The following is a 23,051-nucleotide window of genomic DNA, read 5'->3' as shown; positions in this document are numbered from 1 at the left end:
TGCGAATTAGGAGCAGGAGTAGGCCACTCAGCCCCTGCTCCACCATTCAATAAGATCATGGCTGATCTGATTTTAACTTTAACTTCACATTCCCTCCTACCCTCTGCTTCAACTGCCTTTTGAAGAAGGGTTCCAAAGACTCACAACCCTCAAGAGAAATATTCTCTACATCTCTGTCTTAAATGGGCTACCCCTTATTTTTAACAGTGACCCCTGGTCCTTGCTTCTCCCACAAGAGGAAACATCCTCTCCACATCAACCCTGTCAAGACCTCTCAGGATATTACGTTTCAATCAAGTTGCCTCTTACTCTTCTAAACTTTAGCAGAAACAAACCTAGCCTATCCAACCTTTCCTCATAAAACTACCCCTCAATTCCAGGTATTAGTCTAGCAAAACCTCTCTGAACTGCTTCCAATGCATTCACATATTTCCTTAAATAAGGAGGCCAATACTGTGCATAGTACTCCAGATGTGGTCTCACCAATGCCACTGACCATAATGCCCCTACTTTTGTATTCAAGTCCCCTTACAATAGACAATAACATTCTATCAGCTTTCTTAATTCCTTGCTGGATCTGCGTACTAACCTGTTGGGATTCATGAACTAGGATACCCATGTCACTCTGCATCGCAGAGCTCTGCAACCTCTCACAATTTAGATGATATGTTGTTTTTTTATTCTTTATCCCAAAAATGGACACTGTGCTCCATTTGTCAGATCTTGGTGACTCACCTATCTTTATCCCTTTGTAACCTCCTTCTGTCCTCTTGACAAAATATTTTCCTATTTTTCTTTGTGTCACTGCAAATTTAGCAACCATATCTGTGGTCCCTTTGTCCAAATCAGGGGCGGGATTCTCCGACCCCACGCCGGGTCGGAGAATCGCCGGGGGCTGGCGTGAATCCCGCCCCCGCCATGTCCCGAAGTCTTCGCCACCAGAGATTTGACGGGGGCGGGAATCGCGCCGCGCCGGGGGCGGGAATCGCACCGCGCTGGTCGGCGGGCCCTACCCCACCAATTCTCCGGCCCGTGATGGGCCGAAGTCCCGCTGCTGGAAGCCTGTCCCGCCAGCGAGGATTAAACCACCTTTTGAACGGCGGGACAAGGCGGCGTGGGCAGGCTCCAGGGGTGGGATCTGGCCTCGGGGGGTGCCCCCACGGTGGCCTGGCCCGCGATTGGTGCCCACCGATCCACGGGCGGATGACGTGACGCTCCCGCGCATGCGCCGATCCGCATCGCCCGGCGTAGACCTTTCGGCCCCGGCTGGCGTGGCACCAAAGGCCTTTCCCGCCAGCCGGTGGAGCGCAAACCACTCCGGCGCGGGCCTAGCCCCTCAAGGTGAGGGCTTGGCCCCTAAAGGTGTGGAGACTTCCGCAACTTTGGGACGGCCCGACGCCGGAGTGGTTCCCGCCATTCCATTACGCTGGAACCCCCCGCCCCGCCGGGTAGGGGAGAATCCCGCCCCATATATATATAAATTCTAAAAAGTTGAAGCACTGATGCCTGTGGCACACCTATCGTTACATCTTGTCAACCAGAAAATGACTCATTTATGTCAACTCTGTTTCCGGTTAGCTAGTGAATCTTCTATACATAGCAATATGCTACCCCCCCACTCCATGCTGATATGTTATTTCTAACCATGAGCTTTTATTCTCCACAATAATCTTTTTTTTTTTTTTAAATGTTTTTATTCTCCATTTTCACATTTTCCTTCAAAATTTACACCCCACCCACAAACAGTAACAAATACAAAATCAATCCCCTTAACAATACCAATGATCCCATCCTCCCACCACCCCAAACAACGGCCCACCTGTCGATATATGCATCCAATAAAACAAACCCTCCGACGGTGGCAACAAAAAAACAAAGGAGAAAAGGAAAAGGAGTCCGGGACCGCCCATGGTCACTATTGACCTATAGAGTCCACTCCCCCTACACTCAACGCCCTCCAACCTCTGAAAGAGTACCGTACATGATACCCAAGAGTTGTACCCCCCCCTCCCCCCCAGTCTCCAACTCCTCCCGTCCATTGTCTCACCCCGGCTAGACCACTCAGACCCTGTTCTGCCAGGCTCCGTTGGCCGCAGCCCCTCCCCCCACCTCACTCCCATTCACTGGCCGGCTTAAACTGGCCAGCGTGGAGGCCCCCGCCCGGGTCCCTTTCCCCCTTGCCCAGCCCTAGGAAAGCCCAGAAATCCCCTTTTAGCACACAAACCCCGCATATCCACCTACACCCCAAAGAGCCCTCATTTTGAGTGGAAGTCCCATCACTTCCCTTGTCCAAATATATACAACATTGGCTCCTTTAGCCTGAAACAAAAAAGAAGAAAATACAGTCATGAGGTTACATCGTCACATGGCCATTTCTCAATTTCTCAGTTCTGCCACAGTCCTTCTGCCTTCGCAAACTCCTCCACTGCTTCTGCCGTTCCAAAATAAAAGTCCCTGAGCTTGTAAGTCACCCTCAGCTTCGCTGGATATACAATGCCGCACTGCACCTTGCTAATGTACAGTGCCCTCTTCACCCGGTTGAAGGCAGCCCCTACATGCATACCATCTCCAGCCCACTGCACCACCCGCTTCTGCTTGGCCCAACTCAGGACCTTCTCTTTCACACTGTACCTACGGAAGCACAGAGTCACTACCCTTGGCGGCTCACTCGCCTTTGGTACAGGTCTCCACAACCGATGAGCCCGATCCAGTTCATATTGGGAGAGATCCTCCCCCTCCCCCAATAGTTCTGCCAGCATCGCGGCAAAATACTCAGTCGGCCTCGGTCCTTCAACTCCTTCGGGGAGCCCCACAATCGTCAAATTCTGTCGCCTGGATCTGTTCTCCAGGTCTTCCATTTTTCCTCGCAGATCCTTGTTAATGTCCATCATCTTCCGCATCTCCTTCCCCATCGAGGCAAGTTGATCACCGTGCTGCAACAACGTCTCCTCCACTTCCTTCAGCGCCTCCCCTTGCTCTCGCACCTCCGCCACTGCGCTCGCCACCGCCTTCGTCACCGGGGAAATCGCCTCCTCCACCAGCACACTCAAAACCTCTCTCAGCTCCTTCCTCATTGTCTCCATGTATTTTGTAAACTGCCTTTCGAATTCCGCAGCCATCGCCTTAGTTATTTCTTCAGCCGTAAGCAATGCGGCCTCCCCTGGTGCTCCAGCCTCCATTTTCCTTGGTGACCCCACGGTGACCTTTCCACTCCCCGACGGACCTTCAGCTGTTTTCCTTACGGACGTTCTTTTGCTCACCCTCGCCATTTTTCTTCACTCTGCCGCCTCCGTGCCTTCTCCATGCTTTTGCCGCTTCCGTGGACCCTGGGACTGGGCTTAAAGCCCCGAAAATGCCGTTCCCGAACACCCTCCATTGTGCGGCCGCCTCCCGCCCGCCGTCACCGGAAGTCCCCTCCACAATAATCTTTATGTGACATTTATTAAATGCCTTCTGGAAATTTAAGTACATCGGTTCCCCTTTATACAGAGCACATGTAACTTCCTCAAAGTTGGTTAAAAATGATTTCTCACTCACAAAACCAGTTGACTCTGCTGGATTACCTTGATTTTTCCCAAGTGACCCGCTAGAACATCTTTAATAACAGCTTTAATAACAGCTTGGTTAATTAAGAGAAAGCAAAGAGTGGGGATTAATGGGTGTTTCTCTGGTTGGCAATCCGTAGCTAGTGGTGTCCCTCAGGGATCAGTGTTGGGCCCACAACTGTTCACAATTTACATAGATGATTTGGAGTTGGGGACCAAGGGCAATGTGTCCAAGTTTGCAGACTACACTAAGATAAGTGGTAAAGCAAAAAGTGCAGAGGATACTGGAAGTCTGCAGAGGGATTTGGATAGGCTAAGTGAATGGGCTAGGGTCTGGCAGATGGAATACAATGTTGACAAATGTGAGGTTATCCATTTTGGTAGGAATAACAGCAAAAGGGATTATTATTTAAATGATAAAATATTAAAACATGCTGTTGTGCCGAGAGACCTGGGTGTGCTAGTGCACGAGTCGCAAAACGTTGGTTTACAGGTGCAACAGGTGATTAAGAAGGCAAATGGAATTTTGTCCTTCATTGCTAGAGGGATGGAGTTTAAGACTAGGGAGGTTCTGCTGCAATTGTATAAGGTGTTAGTGAGGCCACACCTGGAGTATTGTGTTCAGTTTTGGTCTCCTTACTTGAGAAAGGACGTACTGGCACTGGAGGGTGTGCAGAGGAGATTCACTAGGTTAATCCCAGAGCTGAAGGGGTTGGATTACGAGGAGAGGTTGAGTAGACTGGGACTGTACTCGTTGGAATTTAGAAGGATGTGGGGGGATCTTATAGAAACATAAAAGATTATGAAGGGAATAGATAGGATAGATGCGGGCAGGTTGTTTCCACTGGCAGGTGAAAGCAGAACTAGGGGACACAGCCTCAAAATAAGGGGAAGTAGATTTAGGACTGAGTTTAGGAGGAACTTCTTCACCCAAAGGGTTGTGAATCTATGGAATTCCTTGCCCAGTGAAGAAGTAGAGGCTCCTTCATTAAATGTTTTTAAGATAAAGATAGATAGTTTTTTGAAGAATAAAGGGATTAAGGGTTATGGTGTTCGGGCCGGAAAGTGGAGCTGAGTCCACAAAAGATCAGCCATGATCTCATTGAATGGTGGAGCAGGCTCGAGGGGCCAGATGGCCTACTCCTGCTCCTAGTTCTTATGTTCCAACATTTTCCCTATCACAGATGTTAAGCTAACTGGTCTGCAGTTTCTTGTTCTATGTCTCTCATTCTGAATAAAGGAGTTATGTTCACAATTTTCCAATCTAATTGGCCTTCCCTGAATCTAGGGAATTTGGGAAAATAAAAACCAGCGCATCAACTATCTCACTAGCCACTGTTTTTAGGATGAAGAATAAAGTCCATGGATGAAGCCAGAGGATGAAGTACATCAGGACCCTGGGATCTGTCAGCCCGCACAGTTGCACATCTTTGCTCAGTACCACTTCCCTAGTGATTGTATTTTTTTGTATTCCTCCCTCCCTTCCATTTCCTGATTTACAACAATTTCTTGGGTGTTATTTGTATCCTCAATAGTGAAGACTGGTGCAAAAAAACAGTTCAATTCATCTGCCATCACCTTATTTTTCATCATTAATTCTCCACTCACTTCCTATAGGACCAATGCTCAAGATAGCTCCTTTTTAAAATATCTATAGAATCTATTACTATTTGTCTTGTATTTTTAGAGAGCATCACAGATGTCAGTCTTCAATCAATTTGATTCACTCCACGTGATATCAAGAAACGGCTGAAGGCGGACTTCCGGTTGCGGCGATGTCCAGCTAAGCCACACGTTTCGGCGGCTCCAGCTCGAACGGACCTTCGGGCTCTTTTAAGAGCCCCAGCGGGGAATTTTTTCAGGACGAAACCCGGTGTGGGGTGAGACAACAGGGAGCCCCCCCCCAACGAAAGAGAAAAATATCGGCGGCGGCGGCCAGATCGCGAAGAATCCTCTAAGATAGGGACAGGAGGAAAAAGGAGCAAGTTGGCGGCGGAGAAAGCCCAGGCGACATGGGGGCCCGACCAAGACGAATTTTTAAGACGGTGTGTGGAGCTGCTTAAGAAGGAGGTGCTGACCCCGATGCTACAGGCAATTGAGGGGCTTAAGGAGGCACAAAAGACCCAGGAGATGGAGCTCCGCGTGGTGGAGCAGAAGGTGACGGACAACGAAGACAAGATCCTGGGCCTGGCGGTCAAAACGCAGACGTACGAGGCGCTCCACAAAAAGTGCATTGAAAGTATTGAAGCCCTAGAAAACAGAGCACGGAGAAAGAACCTTCGGATCCTGGGTCTCCCCGAGGGAGTGGAAGGAGCGGACTGCGGGGCTTATGTGAGCACGATGCTAAGCTCGCTGATGGGAGCTGAGGCCCCCTCGGGCCCCTTGGAAGTGGAAGGGGCTCATCGGGTCCCTGCGAGGAGACCAAAGGCGGGAGAACCACCGAGGGCGACAATCGTGCGATTTCATCGCTTCAATGACAGAGAAGTGGTTCTGAGATGGGCCAAAAAGCTACGAAGTAGTAGATGGGAGAATGCGGTGGTACGGGTGTACCAAGATTGGAGTGCGGAGGTGGCGAGAAGGAGGGCGATTTTTAATCGAGCCAAGGAGGTGCTACACAAGAAGGTGAAGTTTGGGATGCTGCAGCCGGCGCGACTGTGGGTCACGTACCAGGAGAGACATCACTACTTTGAAACGGCGGAAGAAGCATGGACCTTTATTAAAAATGAGAAACTGGATCGAAACTGAGGGACTGATGTTAGAGGGGAAATGACACTGCCGATGTATATAGGGATGTAAATTGGGAAGGGGGGGACACTAAGAAATGTGGGCACCGGTGGGGGGAAAGAAGAGACATAGGCGGGGGATGGGGAATGGGAGTGGGGCGGTAGAGGGAGCTGCGCCACAAGGGGCGGGACAACTATAGAGAATACGGGGCTTACTGTTCTTGTTCCCGCGCCAGAAAGGTGATGGCGGGAAGATAGGCGCAAGGTAGATGGGAGCTCCCCACACGGGGGGTCAAGGAGTGAGCGAGAGAAGCCGGGGTCAGTTGAAGTCAGCTGACTTTCGGAAGTAATATGGGGGGGAGCAATCACGCTAGATGGGGATCTAGCGGGGGGGGGGGGATATAACTGGGTTGCTGCTGCAGAAATCAAAGAGGAACTGGTTATAGAAAGGGTGATCGGGGCTGGAATGCGCCACCTGGGGAACGGGTGGGAGCGCGGAAACGGGACGTGGGACTGGCCTAGAGAGGGTGATGGTTAGTCGACACGGGAAGGGGGCAGGTAGCCCCCCAGTGCGGCTGATCACGTGGAACGTGAGAGGCCTAAATGGGCCGATTAAAAGGGCCCGAGTGTTCGCGCACTTGAAAAGACTGAGGGCAGACGTGGCTATGCTTCAGGAGACGCACCTGAAGGTGGCGGACCAAGTTAGGTTAAGGAAAGGATGGGTGGGACAGGTGTTCCACTCAGGGCTGTATGCAAAGAACAGAGGGGTGGCCATACTGGTGGGGAAACGGGTATCATTCGAAGCTAGGAGCATTGTAGCAGATAGCGGAGGCAGATATGTGATGGTGAGTGGCAGACTGGAGGGAACGGAGGTCGTGTTGGTTATCGTATATGCCCCGAATTGGGATGATGCGGGATTCATGAAGCGGATGCTGGGACGTATCCCGGACCTGGAGGTAGGAAACCTGATAATGGGGGGAGACTTCAACACCGTGTTGGACCCAGGGTTAGATCGATCTAAATCTAGGACCGGAAGAAGGCCGGCAGCGGCCAAGGTGCTTAAGGGGTTTATGGGCCAAATGGGGGGAGTGGATCCATGGCGATTTGTTAGGCCGAAGGCCAAAGAGTTCTCCTTCTCCTCCCATGTTCACAAGGTGTATTCCCGGATAGATTTCTTTGTTTTGGGAAGGTCGCTGATCTCGAGGGTGGAAGAAACTGAGTATTCAGCCATAGCTGTCTCAGATCATGCCCCACATTGGGTGGACCTGGAACTAGGAGAGGAGAGGGAGCAGCGTGCACTCTGGCGATTGGATGTGGGATTGCTGGCGGATGAGGCAGTCTGTGGAAGGGTGCGGGGATGTATCGAGAGATACCTGGAGGCCAATGACGACGGGGAGGTCCGAGTGGGAGTAGTATGGGAAGCACTAAAGGCGGTGGTCAGAGGAGAGCTGATCTCCATCAGGGCCCACAAAGGGAAAATAGAGGCCAAGGAAAGGGAAAGATTACTGGGGGAGATTTTAAGGGTAGATAAAGAATACGCGGAGGCCCCGGAGGAAGGACTATACAGGGAGCGACGACGACTCCAGACGGAGTTCGACCTTCTGACCACTAAGAGGGCGGAGGCGCAGTGGAGGAAGGCACAGGGGATGAGATATGAATATGGGGAAAAGGCTAGTCGCCTGTTGGCCCATCAGCTGCGAAAGAGGACAGCGGCGAGGGAGATAGGGGGAATTAGAGATGAAAAAAGAGCTACGGTGCGGAGAGCAGGGAAGATAAACGAGGTGTTTAAGACCTTTTACGAAAGACTCTATAGGTCCCAACCCCCGGAGGGAAAAGAGGAGATGCGGCAGTTTTTGGACCAATTAAGGTTCCCGAGGGTGGAGGAGCAGGAGATGGAAGGCCTGGGAGCACCAATTGGGGTGGACAAGGTTACCAAGGGGCTGGGGAACATGCAGGCAGGGAAGGCCCCGGGACCAGATGGGTTCCCGGTGGAATTTTATAGAAAATATGTGGACTTGCTGGCCCCGTTGTTGGTAAGGACTTTTAACGAGGCCAGAGAAGGGGGGACCCTACCCCCGACAATGTCGGAGGCGACGATATCGCTAATTTTGAAGCGGGATAAAGATCCGCTGCAGTGCGGGGCCTATAGGCCTATCTCACTGCTAAATGTGGACGCCAAGTTGCTAGCAAAGGTGCTGGCAACGAGGATAGAGGATTGTGTCCCGGGGGTGGTGCACGAAGACCAGACAGGATTCGTAAAGGGGAGACAACTAAATGTCAACGTGCGACGGCTATTAGGGGTGATAATGATGCCCCCAGTAGAGGGGGAGGCAGAGATAGTGGCGGCAATGGATGCAGAGAAGGCATTTGATAGGGTGGAGTGGGAGTATCTATCGGAGGTGCTGAGGAGGTTCGGGGACGGGTTTGTTAGCTGGGTCAAACTCCTCTATGGGGCCCCAACGGCAAGTGTGGTCACGGGTCGGCAAAGGTCGGAGTATTTTCGACTATACAGGGGAACAAGACAGGGATGCTCGCTATCTCCATTACTGTTCGCGTTGGCAATTGAACCACTGGCCATAGCGCTGAGAGACTCCAGAAAATGGAGAGGGGTGATTAGAGGGGGAGAGGAACACCGAGTGTCACTCTACGCGGATGACCTACTGCTGTATGTAGCGGACCCAGTGGGGGGGATGACAGAGGTCATGCAGATATTGAGGGAGTTCGGAGATTTCTCGGGATATAGGCTTAACATGGGAAAGAGTGAACTTTTTGTGATACACCCTGGGGACCAGAGTAGAGGGATAGATGGCCTACAGCTAAGGAGAGTGGAAAGAAACTTTCGATACCCGGGGATTCAGATAGCCAGGAGCTGGGGAACCTTACACAGACTTAATCTGACACGACTGGTAGAACAAATGGAAGAGGACTTCAAGAGGTGGGACATGCAGCCGCTGTCACTGGCGGGCAGAGTAGAGTGCAGGCAATTAAGATGATGGTTCTCCCAAGGTTCCTATTTGTGTTCCAATGTCTGATCACTAAGGCCTTTTTTAAAACAAATAGACAGGAGCATCACGAGCTTCGTGTGGGCAGGGAAGGTCCCGAGGGTAAGGAGGGGGTTCTTACAACGTAGTAGAGACAGAGGGGGACTGGCTCTGCCAAATTTGGGCGACTACTACTGGGCCGCCAATGTGGCGATGATTCGTAAATGGATGATAGAGGGAGAGGGAGCGGCGTGGAAAAGACTAGAGATGAAGTCCTGTAAAGGGACGAGTCTAGAAGCGCTGGTGACGGCGCCACTACCTCTCTCACCAAAAAAATTTACCACAAACCCAGTGGTAGCGGCAACATTAAGTATCTGGGGGCAATGGAGGCGACAGAGAGGTGTGTTGGGAGCCTTGGTGGGGTCCCCAATTAGGAACAACCATAGGTTTGCCCCAGGGAGGCTGGATGGAGGATTCCAGAGCTGGCACCAGTTGGGAATCAGGAGAGTGGGAGATTTATTTATAGACGGGACGTTTGCGAGCTTGGGAGCGCTGGAGGAAAAGTATAAGCTGCCCCAGAGAAATTTCTTTAGGTATATGCAGGTGAGGGCGTTCACAAGACAACAGGTGAGGGAATTTCCGCTGCTCCCGACACAGGGGATCCAGGATAGAGTGCTTTCGGGGGTGTGGGTCGGGGAGGGCAAGGTGTCAGAGATATACCGGGAGATGAGAGAAGAGGGGGAGGAGCTGGTGGGCGAACTGAAAGGAAAATGGGAAGAAGAGCTTGGGGAGGAGATTGAGGAGGGTTTGTGGGCTGATGCCCTAAGCAGGGTAAATTCCTCTTCCTCGTGTGCCAGGCTTAGCCTGATCCAATTTAAGGTGCTGCATAGAGCACACATAACGGGAGCAAGGTTGAACAGGTTCTTCGGAGTGGAGGACAAGTGTGGGAGGTGCTGCGGAAGCCCGGCAAACCACACACATATGTTTTGGTTGTACCCGGCACTGGAGGGGTACTGGAGGGGAGTGACGGGAGTGATCTCGAAGGTGGTGAAGGTCCGGGTCAAACCAGGCTGGGGGTTAGCTTTATTTGGAGTTGCGGATGAGCCGGGAGTGCAGGAGGCGAAAGAGGCCGATGTCGTGGCCTTTGCGTCCCTAGTAGCCCGGCGTAGGATTTTACTCATGTGGAAGGAAGCGAAACCTCCCGGACTGGAGGCCTGGATAAACGATATGGCGGGGTTCATAAAACTGGAGCAGATTAAGTTTGCGCTGAGAGGATCGGCTCAAGGGTTCACCAGGCGGTGGCAACCGTTCCTCGACTACCTAGCGGAACGTTAGAGGGAAGATAGATGACCAGCAGCAGCAACCCAGGGGGGAGGGAGGGAGGGGGGGTAAGATGTTTGGGTTCTGGGAGGGGGAGGGGGGAGTTTCATTTTATGTTATTTGGTTAGTTTACCATGTTAGTTAGTTATTCAATGTTAGATTGTAGTTATCATGTTACTTGTACTTTTAATTTCTCTTTTGTTTGATTTGTAAGGGGAAAAAATTGTGATTGAAAAACTTTAATAAAATATATTTTTAAAAAAAGAAACGGCTGAAGGCACTTGATACTGCAAAGACTATGTGCCCTGACAATGTGATAATACTGAAGACTTGTGCTCCAGAATGTGCTGTGCCCCTAACCAAGCTGTTCCAGTACAGCTACAATACTGGCATCTATCAGGCAATGTGGAAACTGCCCAGACATGTCCTCTACACAAAAAGCAAGAAAAATCCAACCTGGTCAATTACCACCCCATCAGCACAATTTCAATCATTAGTAAGGTGATGTAAGGGGTCATCAACAGTGCTATCAAACGGCACATACTTAGCAACAATCTGCTAACTGACATTCAATTTGGGTTCCATCAGGGCCACCCACCACCTGTAGTCTTGGTTCAAACATGGACGAAAGAGCTGAACTTTAGACAGAAGGTGAGAGTGACTGCCATTGACATCAAAGCTGCATTTGACCAAGGGTGGCATCAAAGAGCCCTAGAAAAACTGAATCAATGGGAATTAGGAGGAAAACTCTCTGCCAGTTGGAGTCATACCAAGCACAAAGAAAGACTGCTCTGCTGTTGGAGGCCAATCATCTCAGTTCCAGGACATTCCGACAGGCATTCCTCAGGTTAGTATCCTAGGACCAACCACCTTCAACCGCTTCATCCGTGACCTTCCTTCCATCATGTCAGATGTGGAGATGTTCGCTGATGATTGCACAATATTCAGCATTCATGACTCTTCAGGCACTGAAGCAGTCAAAGTCGAAATGCAGCAAGACCTGGCCAATATCCAGGCTTGGGCTGACAAGTGGGAAGTAACATTCACAACACACAAGTGCCAGGCAATGACCATCTCCAACAAGACAGAATCTAACCATCGACTCTTGACATTCAATGGTATTACCATAGCTGAAACCACACTACCATATCCTTGGGGTTACCATTGATCACAAACTGAACTGGACTAGCCATATAAATACTGTGGCTACAAGAGAAGGTCAGAGGTGAAGAATCCTGTGGTGAGTGACTCACCTCCTGACTCCCTAATCCCTATCCACAAGGCACAATTTAGGAGTGTGATGGAATACTCTCCACTTGCCTGGATGAGTACAGCTACAAAAACACTCAAGAAGCTTGACAACATCCAGGACAAAGTTGGATTGGCAATCCACCTCCACTGTGCAATGGCAGCAGTATGTACCATTTATAAGATGCATTGCAGGAAGAACTCACCATGGCTCCTTCGACAGCACCGCTCAAATCTGTGACCTCTACCAGCTATAAGGATGAGGGCGGTAGATGCATGAGAATACCACCATCTATCTGCCAGTTTCCCTCAAAGTCACTCACTATCCTGACTTCGAAATATGTCACCGTTGCTTCACTGTCGCTGGGTCAAAATCCTGGGACACCCACCGTGGGTGCACCTACACCACAATGACTACAGGGGTTCAAGAAGGCAGATTACCACCACCTTCTCAAGGGCAATTAGGGATGAGCAATAAATGCTGGCCTAACCATTGACACCTACATCCCAAGATTGAATATTTTAAAAATCATTTATAGTTTACTAAATGCTATCCTGTTTTTATCTCTCACATACTATACATGAAATGACATTCCGGCGCCTGTTCAGGGAAGCTGATATGGGAATTGAACCGTGCTGCTGGCCTGCCTTGGTCTGCTTTCAAAGCCAGCGATTCAGCCCTCTGCTAAACAGCCCCAGATTCATAAAAAACACAAGGTACTGACCTGCATTAGGGTAGCATAAAACATAGGCAGTTGTGCATTTTCCAATTGCTTCTATGAACGGCCTCATTTCAACAGCTCCCAAAGCACAATTTAATCCAATGCTAAAAGAAAATATATGCTACATTACTATGAAAAGTTGTTCATTGTTTTAATAGGAACAGTAAAAAAAAACAATGTACTCATTGACTGTACCAGACATACCTATTTAGATGTGGAATTCACTTTCTAGCTTTACTTTGTCTTTGCCATAAGCCGTAAGGGGGCAATCGTAAAATTATTTCAATCGGCTGGATTTTACTTGCCCCCACCAAGCATCTTTTCAGCAGAGTGAACACCCCTTTTGCGATCTTGCAATTCTGACGCTCCCCAACCAACTTCTAGCAACCCCATGACCATGCTCCCCCCCACCACTATCCCTAAAAGACCATGCTCCAACGCAAAGCCCAACACAACCAACATTTAGCCCTTCCCCTTGCCTCCCCACCCTGTCCAACCAACGTGATGGAAGACTGCAGGACATTCTTGAAATCTGTGCACAGGCTTTGCTCTTCATAACCCCTGTTCCAAAAATGTGGCTTGGGATTTATGATGGCCATTTTCTACCACTGATTTATGTTTTCAGTCTATGGTAGTTAGAGAAGACCACAAACTTATCAGTCAACTCCATAAGGCTGACAAAGATTGGACAGTGCTTTGGCCATGACTCAGGAACCTGCTCAGGATAATAAGATTCAAATTGCCTAATAAAAAACCCATTAAATTTCAGTTTCATATGCCCATCTCTGGACCTAATTTTTAGCAGTGAAATAAAATTGGGAGATGATTACACTTATTGATCTACCAATCAGTGCAAAATGAATTTATTGAACAGTAGGCGGATGGAAAGAAATCTGTAAAAGAAAAACTGACTTTTTAAAAATAAATTTAGCGTAGCCAATTATTTTTCTTTTCCAATTAAGGGGCAATTTAGCATGGCCAATACACCTAACCTGCACATCTTTGGGTTGTGGGGGTGAAACCCACGCAGACATGGGGAGAATGTGCAAACTCCACACGGACAGTGACCCAGGGCCAGGATTCGAACTCGGGTCCTCAGCGCCGCAGTCCCAGTGCTATCCACTGCGCCACATGCCACCCCAAGAAAAACTTAATGATTGTTATCAATGAAAGATTGTTAGCAATAAAAGATTGTTAGCAATGAAAGATTGTTTCTGGAAACTGCTTACATGTGTGAAAATGCTTGAGTGTGTCTATTCTATTTATTCACAAAGACAGAAAGCTCTTGTTGTTTCAGAAATTTGCAAAAACCTGTAACACAAGCATTATGGACAGCAGCATCCAACAGCTGATCATCAATTGAGTCTCTTATTGAATTATGCAACCATAACTTTTCAGTCAAATGTAAAACAGTTGACTCTTCTAATGACTATTAAATACACTTCACTGCGTAGAAACATTATACAAAAATATCACTGAACTTAAAATGATGCAAAAACAAAGACAACTCATGTTATTAATGCAATATTGGTAGACTGATCAAAGACATTGATGAAGTAAAATATGAAGAATTCCTTTCTGCTCTTTAAAACATTACCTAATTGAACCCTGAAGAAGGTTCTTAAGTATCACTAAAAATGCATTGGTCAGATTCCATCATGTAGCACTAGTTATACAGTTGCTAACTATTCCAGATAGCATGACAGGTGGTTAGGATCATGTTATACTTGAAGTATTTGGGGAGCAGCACAAATTGCAAGAGTAAAGCTCAGGCACTTGTGCTACATTACAGCAAACCACACTGAACACTTTTGCAGCTTCTTATTTTTACATTCTGTTGAAAGGTCAACATCCTTTTTTTTGTTTCTCTCCACAGATTTTGCCAGATCTGCTAAATGTTTCCAGCATTTTTGTTTGTAATTTTTGAACTCGAGTTTGCTTGACAGCTAAAACACCTACTCCCCTTTCTATATGTCACTACTTTCTATTGAACAAATTATTTATATTACTAGAAATTATTCTTTTGATTCCACCTTTGCTTTCTGGCAGCCAATTGTCTTACCTAAGTGGCTCCGCATGGGACACACTGGTGACAAATGCTTCCCCTGTCTGACCAGAGAGCGTCCGTCCGCTCTTATCTACAATTGTTCCGGAAATCTATTACAAAACAAAAATAAACCATTTCACTGCAAAATGACGTTACTAGGGTGGAGGTGGGTGGGCGTGGGGCAGATGTAATGTAAAGTGGAAAACAAAATAATTTTATACTTACAAAGATGGGTCTGGGCTCATACTGCTCAGCAAACAACTGCTGAATGGCAAACAAGGCAGCCTGTGAAAAGAACACAGAACAGTAGAAAAATGATATATATTAACGTTATAACTCTGTGGGTTAGAACATTGTTGTCTGAGGACTTGATAATGTTCAACGGACCCTAGTTGTGTCACTGGGAATTTTAAAAAGGGATATTACTCATATCTGGTGAGTAGCCGAGTCATATAACCCAAAAACAATTTAAAATCTGTGCTCAGATCAACAGCAGAACCTAGTGCCCCTGGGTTAGAACAATGAGGGAAATAAATTCAGACAAGGTACTAGATCCTAATCACTCTCCATAAGAACATAAGAAACAGGAGCAGGAGTAGGCTATTCGGTCCCTTAAGCCTGCTCCATTATTAAATAAGATCATGCCTGATGTGATTGTGGCCTTAATTCCACTTTCCTGCCTGCCTCCAAAACCCTTGGCTCCCTTGTGAACAAAAATCTGTCCAACTTGGCCTTGAATATATTCAATAACCCAGCCTCCTCTGTTCTCGAGAAAGAGAATTCTAAAAGACGAATGACCCCCTCACAGGAGAAATTCCTCATCTTCATCTTAGATGGATGACCTCTTATTTTTAAACTGTATCCCCTAGTTCTAGATTCTTTCACAAGGGGAAACATTCTCTCAGCATCTACGTTATCAAGCCCCCTCAGAAACTTATATGTTTCAATAAGATCACCTCTCATTCATCTAACCTCCAAAGTGTTGCAGCCCAACATTTCCTCCTAAGACCTATCTAGATCCCATTGCAAATTCTTAGTATCCTCCTTACAAATTATTTTCCTGTTTTCATATAATTTGCAAATCTGGCTACAACACTGTTGGTCCCTGCATCCAAGTCATTCGTATAAATCATAAAATTGTTGAGGCCCAAATACTGATTATCATGGTACTCCACTAGAAACAGTTTGGCAAGTTGAAGGTGACTCAATTATCTAGAATCTCAGTTTCCTGTTAGTTAGCCAATTTTCTATCCACGCTAAAACATCATCCCCAACACCATGAGCTCTCATCTTGTGTAGAAACCTTTTTTGTAGCATCTTATCAAACGACATTTGGAAATCCAAACAAACAATATTTTATGGCTCTCCTTTATCCACCCTGTTTGTTACATCCTCAAAGAATTCTAATAAATTTGTCAAAATGAATTCCCGTTCGCCAAACCACTTTGACGCAACCCAATTGTATTTTGATGTTTTAAATGTTCTGCTACTACTTCTTTAAGAATGAACTCTAGCATTTTCCCTATGACTGATGTTAGGCTAGCTGGTCGAAGATTTCCTGTCTCTCTCATTTCGTGAATAGTCGTGTTACATTTGCTGTTTTCGAAACTGCTGGGAGCCTTCCAGAATCTAAGGAATTTTGGAAAATTACCATTGATGCATCCACTATCTCTGTCACTAGTTCTTTTAAGATCTTAGATTACAGACCATCAGGTCCAGAACACCGGTTAGCACTGTTGCTTCACAGCGCCAGGGTCCCAAGTTCGATTCTCGGCTTGGGTCACTGTCTGTGTGCACATTCTCCCTGTGTCTGCGTGGATTTCCTCTGGTGCTCCGGTTTCCTCCCACAAGTCCTGAAAGACGTGCTTGTTAGGTGAATTGGACATTCTGAACTCTCCTTCAGTGTACCTGAACTGGTGCTGGAGTGTGGCGACTAGGGGATTTTCACAGTAACTTTATTGCAGTGTATATAAGTCTACTTGTGACAATAATAAAGATTATTATTATTACTTGTCAATCTTTTAGTTTCCTCAGTCCTTTTTTTCTAGTTATTGAGATGGTTTTAATTTCCTCCCTCTCTTTTGCCTCTTGAGTTTCTGCTATTCTTGGGATCTATGTGTGTCTTCTACTGTGAAGACAGATACAAATTACTTGTTCAAGGTCTCTTGTCATTTCCTTGTTTCTCATTATTAACTCCCCAGTCTCATCCTCTAAGGGACAACACTTACTCTGGCTACTTTTTCTTTTTATATATATGTAGAAGCTTTTACCATCCACTTACTTGCTAGTTTTCTTTTATACTCCAATTTTTCTCACGCTATTATTTTTTAGTCATCTTTTGGTGGTTTCTAAAACATTGCCAATCTTTTGGCCTACCACTAATCTTCACAGTATTGTAAGCCTTCTCTTTCAATTTGATATCATCTTTAGCTTCCTAAACTAGCCACTGTACATTCTTCACATAAAATCTCTCTTTCCCAATGGAATGTAACTTTGATGAGAGGCATGAAGTATCTCCTGAAATGTCTGCCACTGTTTCTCTACCGTCTTAACTACTAAATTAGTTTCCCAATTCAAATTAGCCAACTCTGTCTCCATATCCTTGTAATTGCCTATAGTTAAGTTACTTTATTTAAGACACTATTCTTAGATCCAAATTTCCCACCCTCACATGAATGTGAAATTCTATCATGTTATGACCACGAGAAGATCATTTACTGTGAGATCTTTAATTAATCTTTTCTCCTTACTCACTTTTAGGTCTAATATAATCTGCTCCTTGGTTAGTTCCAGAGTCTATAGTTCTGTGAAACTTCCCTGAACACACTCTATGAAATCATCCTCCAGGCTTCTTTAGCCAATTTGATTTGCCTAATCTAGATGAAGATTAAAAAATCTATTATTTCAGTATCTTTCTTACAAGCTACATTATTTCTTGATTTGTTCTGTGAGGGGGGGCCTCTGAACTATTTCCACCATGTGACTTCCTTTCTTTGTTATTTCTTCTCTCCACTCAAACAGATTCTACATTTTGATCCTTTTTTAAAAAAATTTTTTAAATAAAATTTAGTGTACCCAATTAATTTTTTTTCCAATTAAGGGGCAATTTAGTGTGTTCAATCCACCTACCTTGCACATCTTTGGGTTGTGGGGGCGAAACCCACGCAAACACGGGGAGAATGTGCAAACTCCACACGGACAGTGACCTTGAGCCGGGATCGAACCTCGGACGCGGCGCCGTGAGGCAGCAGGGCTAACCCACTGCGCCACCGTGCTGTCCAACATTTTGATCCTTTGAACCAATATTATTTCTCACCACAGTATAGAACATAGAACAGATATAGTGCTTATCCTTTTCTAACAGAGAAGTCTCACCCCCTTTTCCAGTATATCTGTCCCTATAAAATACCAAATATCCGTGAATATTCAGGTCGCATCCTTGGTCACCTTGTAACCACGTCTCTGTAATGGCTATATCATACTAATTTATTTTTATTTGTGCTATCAATTCATCACATCGTTCTGGTACTGCAAGTCTTCAAATAAAGAGCTTCTAATTCTGTCTTTTTACCATTTTTTCCTCTTTGACCTGGGGCGGGATTCTCCCATTCGGCGGCAGAGTGTCCACGCCGTCGGAAACGCCGTCGCGTTTCACAACGGCGTAAATGGGCCGCTGGGAGTACCGATTCTGGCCCCTACAGGGGGCCAGCACGCGCTGGGGCGGTTCGCGCTGCTCCAGCCTCCCACCCTGGCGTGAACTGTGCGCCGCGGGATCCGCGCATGCGCAGTGGCCTCCCTCAACATGCCACGGGAGTTCAGGGGCCAACGCAGAAGAAAATAGGCCCGGGGAGCTAAAGGCCGGCCCGCCGATCAGTGGGCCCCGATTGCGGGCCAGGCCCCCCCCCCCAAACAGGCCACACCCCGATCCTGTTAAGTAATGAGTTAAGAGACATTGTAATTAGTTGTCTCATTTATGTTAAGTATCCATTAATTGGCACTGATATGTAAAGGGGCTTCAGGTGGCCTCTGTCAGGTGATGTGTAGTTTTGTGCAAAGTCTGTTGGAATGAAATAAATGTGTGTTGGTGAAAAAGGATCAGAACTTTTGACTCTTCATATCACAGCAACTAAAACGTCTAACAATTGGGAGCAGAGGATGGTTGCTGTGTAAATGTGAAGGGTTGAAAGATACAACTTTTCCAGATCAAACCAAGGAGTGAGTGAGAAAAAAAAAATGGATATATGGCTGAATCTAGGATAAAGATGGCTGGATATGACTATCCTCCCTTATGTTCTGAAAGGGATTCATACGACCAATGGAGAAGTGCAGTAGTTATGTGGACTAAGGTAACTGCTTTGGGAAAGAGAAAACAAGGTATGGCATTGGCTCTTTCTCTACCATATGGCAGTAAAATCCGAAACAAAGTGCTTTCTGAGCTGGAATTGGAAGAGTTAGACTCAGGAGAAGGTCTGGAGACTTTATTACATTATATGGATAAGATTTATAAGAAAGATAACTTGTTAAGTGCGTATGAAGCATGGTCGGATTTTGATAAGTTCTGGAAAATGGAGGATATCTCCATGGAAGACTATATAATGGAATTTGGCAGACTATATAAAAGGCTGCAGAAACACAACCTGGAATTTCCACAATCTGTGTTGGCCTTTAAATTACTTGACTGTGCTAGAGTGAGCAACATGGATAGGCTCCTGGTTTTGACAGGAGTTCAGTTTACTGATAAGGATACCTTATTCGAACAGATGACAAAAGCTTTCCAAAGGTTTCTGGGGAAACATTTGATTCCGATGGCTCTGATGACCCAAATAGGTCAGCCTGCAATAAGGCAGAATATGGAAGATACACTACTAACAGGATGGCGAAATCGTATGGCTACAAACAGGGCTCAAGACTATAGGAGACCGAGACAAGGAAATAATGAAGACAGAAACCCGGTTATAACTTACAATAGGAAGATGAACCCCAGAACCCCACGGGGCATGATAAATTGATGTTTTCGATGTGACTCTCAATACCATTATGCTTTCAACTGTCCAACTCGTTATGATAGCGTGTTTGAAGCGACACATGACACGCAAGAGTCAGAAGAGGAAAAAGATAGTGACCAGAAAGAAGGCATTGTCCTATTGACAAGCAGTTTTACGCCGGTAATGAGGGTGTTGGTTGCAGAATCCTTCAACTGTGCTGTATTGGACAGTGGCTGCACATCTACTGTGTGTGGAATTGACTGGTTAAAATGTTATCTGGACTCTTTGAATGCTGAAAATAGTAACAAGGTTAAGGAATTTGAAAGTTCCACAAGTTTCAGGTTTGGGGATGATAATACTCTGAAGTCGCTGAAAAGAGTGGTGATCCTTTGCAATATTGCTGGGGTGAATCATTTCCTTAGCACGGATGTTGTATCAAGTGAGATACCTTTGCTTCTGAGCAGACCATCGATGAAGAAAGGACACATGAAACTGGATATGGAACAGGATAAGGCAACAGTTTTTGGAAAGACGGTGGACTTACAATTTACACAGTCGGGACACTATTGTATTCCATTACTGACAAATAATATTTCAAGTAGAGTGGTTATGGATTGTGTTAATGGCAGTTGAAAATGGGACTTTAGCTGATTAAAAAGCTTGTGGTATTAAAACTGCACAGGCAATTTGCACATCCATCGCCTCGGAGGCTGAAAAATGTATTGAAGGATGCAGGGGTAAGGGATGACGACTAATCTAAACTGATAGAACAGGTTAGTGACCACTGTGAAGTTTGTAGGAAGTACAGAAGGACACCAGCATGACCGATAGTAACCCTACTTTTGGCCAGGGATTTTAACGACATTGTGGCCATGGACCTTAAGATCTGGGATAAAGCAAATAATATATTTATTTTGCATTTTGTAGATTTAGCAACCAGATTTAGTCAATCAACGATTGTACGAAGTAAAGAAAAGAGAGTAATTCTGGATCAAATCATGGAAAAACGGATAGGGACAGGAATGGGTCACTGGCTAAATTCCTTACGGAGAATTTGCTAATGATGAGTTTAGGGATATGTGTGAAAACGTGAATATCAGAGTTATGAATACGGCTGCAGAAAGCCCATTTAATAATGGTGTCTGTGAAAGAAATCATGCTGTCATCGATGACATGCTTCGGAAAAATTTGGCAGATCGACCAAATTGCAGGCTAAATTCAGCTTTAGCATGGGCGGTACATGCAAAGAATTCATTGCAGATGGTTGGGGGCTATAGTCCTTATCAATTAGTGTTTGGTAGAAATCCTAAAATTCCGTCCATTTTGGATGACCAGCCTCCAGCTTGGGAGGGTACTACAATTAGCTCTGGTTTTGCTGAACATTTAAATGCATTACATAGCAGTAGAAAAGCTTTTTTGGAAGAAGTCTCTGAAATAATTTGCAGAGCTTTAAGACATAACGTCCGGCCATCAGATGCTGTTTTTCAGCAAGGACACATGGTATACTATAAGAGAGACAATTCTAATGAATGGAAAGGCCCAGGGAAGATCATAGGCATAGATGGCAAAACAATTATTTTGCATCATGGTAATCAAACTGTTAGGGTACATTCATCAAGGATAATGGGTACTGATTACAAATTTTCAAATTTAGACAGAGCAGACAGACATGACGAGGAACCAGAGTCATCTGGTACGCATGTGTTACAGAACTATGAGGACCAATTAACTGATATAGACAGGGTTTCTGTGGAGGAATACAACCCTTCTGATGAAAGAACAGGCCATTTTTCCGAAAGGGCAACTGCCAAAAGTTGGTACAAAAGTGACATATTTGCCTGAAAGGTCTAGTCAATGGAAGGATGCAACTGTTATTAGTAGAGCAGGGTATGCCACTGGAAAGTACAAACATTGGTTGAATGTACAGCATTCAGGGGAAGGAGTCAAGACAATGGATTGGGAAAACAAAGTTCAAAAATGGAGGGCACAGAAACGCAGTGCCAGTTCAGATAGTACATCAGATAGTGAACAGGTCCGCAGGAAAAGGTCAAGAACTATTGAAAGGACATCCCACAGCAGAAGGGAAAGATCAAGCAGTAGCAATACAGAACGAGATACCAGGCGGGAGAGGGGATGTAGTTTGTCAAGATCTCGGAACATGAGTAAGACTACGAATACTAATAGGAGTAGAAGCCCACATGCACTTGAGATTTTGGTGGCTTCAAATAAATTAGATGAAAAAGTTATCAAAGATGCTAAACAGCAAGAATTGCATAGTTGGAGTGAATTTGGGGTATACACGGAAGTACCGGATAGGGGACAAAGAGCTCTATCCCACAGATAGATTTGCACGGAAAAGGTTCTTCCGGATGGAACTTATAAGGCAAAGGCCAGGCTTGTGGCAAGGGGATTTGAAGAAAACTTAGAAGATCAGGATTTAAGGGTAGATTCGCCTACAGCAGGAAAGGTTATTTTAAAGATCTTCTTGGCTCTATTAGCCACAAAGGCATGGGAATGCAAATCTATAGATATAAAAGCTGCCTTTTTGCAGGGGCATCAGCTCCAGAGAGACATTTTTCTCCGTCCTCCTAAAGAAGCAGCTAACACAGAAGGGGTACTCTGGAAGTTGAACAAATGTGTATATGGATTAAATGATGCATCTAGAGTCTGGTATTTTTCGGTATGGTCAGTTTTGTTAAAGTTAGGCTGTTGTCAGTTGAAAGCAGATCCTGCAATGTTTTACTGGCACTATAAAGGAAATCTTTCTGGCATCTTTATGATGCATGTCGATGATTTTTTGTGGGGTGGGACTAGTGATTTTGAAGCTATTGTAATCTCTGGTTTGAGGAAAGAATTCAGAGTTGGAAGTCAGGCTTCCGGTGGATTTAAATATATTGGACGAATCGGCAGCCCGGCCGCGTATAGCGGCCCGCGACCGGCGCCGCGCCAAACGCGCCGGTGCCAATTCTCCACTCTGCGGAGAATCGCGTGCCAGCGTCGGGGCGGCATGACCCGGTTGCGGGTATCTCCGGCCCGGCCCCGGGCTGGGAGAATCCCACCCCTGATTTCCGGCTACACTCTTATGTTTGCAGCGCCTGTGTCTTTCCGTCACACTCGGATTGTTATATCCGTATCGCTACCCTGCATTATTGCCTTGTCCTTTCTCGTCAACTTTCCGAATTTCCCCCACACGAGCCCTCCCCACTTTATTTAGTTTAAAGCCCTCTTTACAGTTCTAGTTATAAAATTTACCTGATCTCTGGTCCCAGCATGGTCTAACTGAAGACGATCCCAATGGTACAGCTCCCTCTTTCCCCAGTGCGAGCACCAGTGCCCATGAATCCAAATTCTCTCCAACTATGCCTGCTGAAAAGTGGAGCTGGGAGGGGAGATCAATTGGGGAGTATGGAGTGAGGCGCTGCGCAGGGTAAACGGGACTTCCTCATGTGCAAGGATGAGCCTGATACAGTTTAAGGTGGT

At 46.3% G+C, this 23,051-nt stretch overlaps 1 protein-coding gene across 1 annotated transcript in view; it reads right to left on the bottom strand.

Annotated features, from left to right (window-relative positions):
• Window positions 1–23,051, bottom strand: part of mtr (5-methyltetrahydrofolate-homocysteine methyltransferase) — a 216,812-nt gene that overhangs the window by 162,231 nt on the left and 31,530 nt on the right. Inside the window, exons 7-9 of the mRNA XM_072511770.1 lie at window positions 14,812–14,871; window positions 14,602–14,696; window positions 12,543–12,643 (exon numbers count right to left, since the gene is read on the bottom strand). Coding sequence (XP_072367871.1) covers window positions 12,543–12,643; window positions 14,602–14,696; window positions 14,812–14,871 — 256 coding nt within the window. The remainder of the gene's footprint in view (window positions 1–12,542; window positions 12,644–14,601; window positions 14,697–14,811; window positions 14,872–23,051) is intronic.

The sequence above is a fragment of the Scyliorhinus torazame genome, chromosome 1 (genome assembly GCF_047496885.1).
Source record: "Scyliorhinus torazame isolate Kashiwa2021f chromosome 1, sScyTor2.1, whole genome shotgun sequence".
Taxonomy (NCBI): domain Eukaryota; kingdom Metazoa; phylum Chordata; class Chondrichthyes; order Carcharhiniformes; family Scyliorhinidae; genus Scyliorhinus; species Scyliorhinus torazame.
Note: the sequence above shows the minus strand (reverse complement) of the source record. Positions and strands in the feature narration are given on the sequence as shown.